The following is a 2,220-nucleotide window of genomic DNA, read 5'->3' on the forward strand; positions in this document are numbered from 1 at the left end:
AAACAGATGCTTAAAAAAATTCTCGTAAAAACAGACCCCGAAAAAGCCTTTTTTTTTATGATTTTAGGTGAACACAATCTGCTTGCTTAAGTTTGTGTGTGTCCGTGTAAAATAATGAAGCCAATACTCACGAGGTCTGCCAACATCTGCCACGTCTCCAGAGTGATTCCATTTCAGATAAAGGTTTCTTGACTTTTTGGAATTTTTGGGCTGTGCTCTTATTTAGTCTTGGAGATCTCGGGCTCATAGTCGTCCACTTTCTCCAACAAGATCTCCGAGTATCCGGGGGAATAGTACCTGACCACCTCCTCGGGGAAACAGTCATTTATTACTGTGATGTACTTCTGCAGGGCCGAGTCGGACTTGGCCTTGATCTCTTGCACCTTCGCCAGGCCCCCGCTCGTCACAAAAATGCGCCGCGACGCGCTGTCGTGCGGCAGCACTTTGCTGAACTGGCACACGACGTGCTTGAGGATGTTGCTCGGCGCGTCGAAGAGAAGCGGCTGCAGCGACGGCAGGTCGGTGCACCTCTGCAGGATACTGTTCAGACCCGTCTTGGCTTTAATCCGCAGGTCGTCCGAGCTGCCGGTGTCCATGTAGAGTTGCAGCAGCTTGGGCAGCAGGCCAGCCTTGGCCACGGCGTTGGCGTGCTGAGTCGTGTGACCGCCGATCTGGCTGACGGCCCAGGCCGTGGACGCTTTGATGTGGTGTTCGTTTTCCTGAGACAGACACATGGCCAGCTGGGGCAGCCCCCGGGAGAGAACGACGGCCATGGCGAGCTTCTCGCTGTGCGCCGCCACGTATCCCAGCATCACGATCCCCGGTAGCCGCAGGTCTCCGCGGCACTCGGACAGATAGTCGATCACCGCCGCCAGGCCGCCGCTGTTCACGATGACCTGCGACAGCTCTGGCGTGTGTTTCACGATCTCCTTCATCAGAGAGGCGACGTTCATCCTCACGTGCTCGTCCGGATGTTTGAGGCAGGCGACCGCCGCGGGGAGGACCTCGGCCTCGATCACCATCTCCGCCATGGTGACCGTGTGCTTGCTGATCTGGCTCAAGGCCGAGAACACCTGCCTCTTCAGCTTTGTGTCCGGGCTGTTGATCAGCTGCACCAGATGCGTGATGGTACCGCATTCCACCACCATCTGCGTCAGCTCTGGGGTGTGTTTGCAGATGTCGCTGATCGTGGAGGCCGCGGTTCGTTTCAGAGCCATCTCGGGTTCTCGGAGACACATGACCAGCAGCGGGATCGTGCCTGCGTCCACGACTGACTGCGTCAATGTCGCGCTGTGCCGCGCAATGAAGCCCAGCGTCATGGCCGCCGCCTCCTTCACCAAGGGGTCAAACTCCTCCAGGCAGACGACCATTGCATCCAAACCCCCGCATGACACGACGGCGCTGGACAGCCCGATGGAGTGTCTGGCGACTGCACGCAGCACAAACGCTGCCGCTTTCTTGTAGATCCTGTTCTGCGTGCCCAGAGAGTGGACCAGAAGGGGAAGGATGTCTTCCCTCACCACGGCCTCCGCCATCTCGGCACTGTGGTTGGCCAGGCGCCCGAGAGCCAAGGCCGCGGTCTGCTGGATGCTGGGGACCACGTCCAACAACAGGGCACGGAGCATGGCCAGCGCACCGGCATTGTGGAGGATTTCTATATTCTGGGGTCTGGATGCCAGATCAGCAACGGTTTGCACGAAATGCAGCCGCGACTTCTGGAACTCCTGAAAAACTTGTATGATTTGTCGCTGACTCATTTTTGTTCAGATTCAGATTCCATCGGGTAGCACATTGTCTTCTTCTGGCACTTCCGTTGTCGAGCTAGTCTTAATAATTGTTTGCCGTTCAATTGGCCAAAAAAATACCTCCACCAGGTACATTTACTTTGAAGTTCGAATACTTGAAAGAGTTTTGAGAGTGACGTCGAGAGTGACGTCATGTAATGTCACTCTCTCAAAATCAATACTTGTCACTCCTAAATCCAGGTCCATGGTAGTAGTGACGGGGAGATTGGTTCCCCGAACGTTCTGGGAATGTTAGCTTTTGGTTGCAGGTTCAATATAACCAAAAAACAAGCTAACGGGAACGTTGTGTGGAGACCACGGTGCAACCACAAGAGAAGGTTTCAGTTTTTGGTTCCCTCTACGTTTAGGGAACGTTAGGCTCCGGCCTAACCCTGAGGTAACGTTCTCTATGGGTTAGTTTTTGGTTTGGTTGTAG

The 2,220-nt window shown here is 54.8% G+C and overlaps 1 protein-coding gene across 1 annotated transcript; it reads right to left on the reverse strand.

Annotated features, from left to right (window-relative positions):
* Positions 1-218: 218 nt before the first annotated feature.
* Positions 219-1,757, reverse strand: LOC310940625 (sperm-associated antigen 6-like; the record flags this gene model as incomplete). The annotated part of the gene is made up of 1 exon (XM_083905614.1): positions 219-1,757. One exon carries the CDS (start codon positions 1,755-1,757, stop codon positions 219-221), a length of 1,539 nt encoding a protein of 512 aa, XP_083761740.1.
* Between the last annotated feature and the right edge of the window lie 463 nt (positions 1,758-2,220).

This window comes from Microchirus variegatus, assembly GCF_963457635.1.
Source record: "Microchirus variegatus genome assembly, chromosome: 19".
NCBI classification, from domain to species: domain Eukaryota; kingdom Metazoa; phylum Chordata; class Actinopteri; order Pleuronectiformes; family Soleidae; genus Microchirus; species Microchirus variegatus.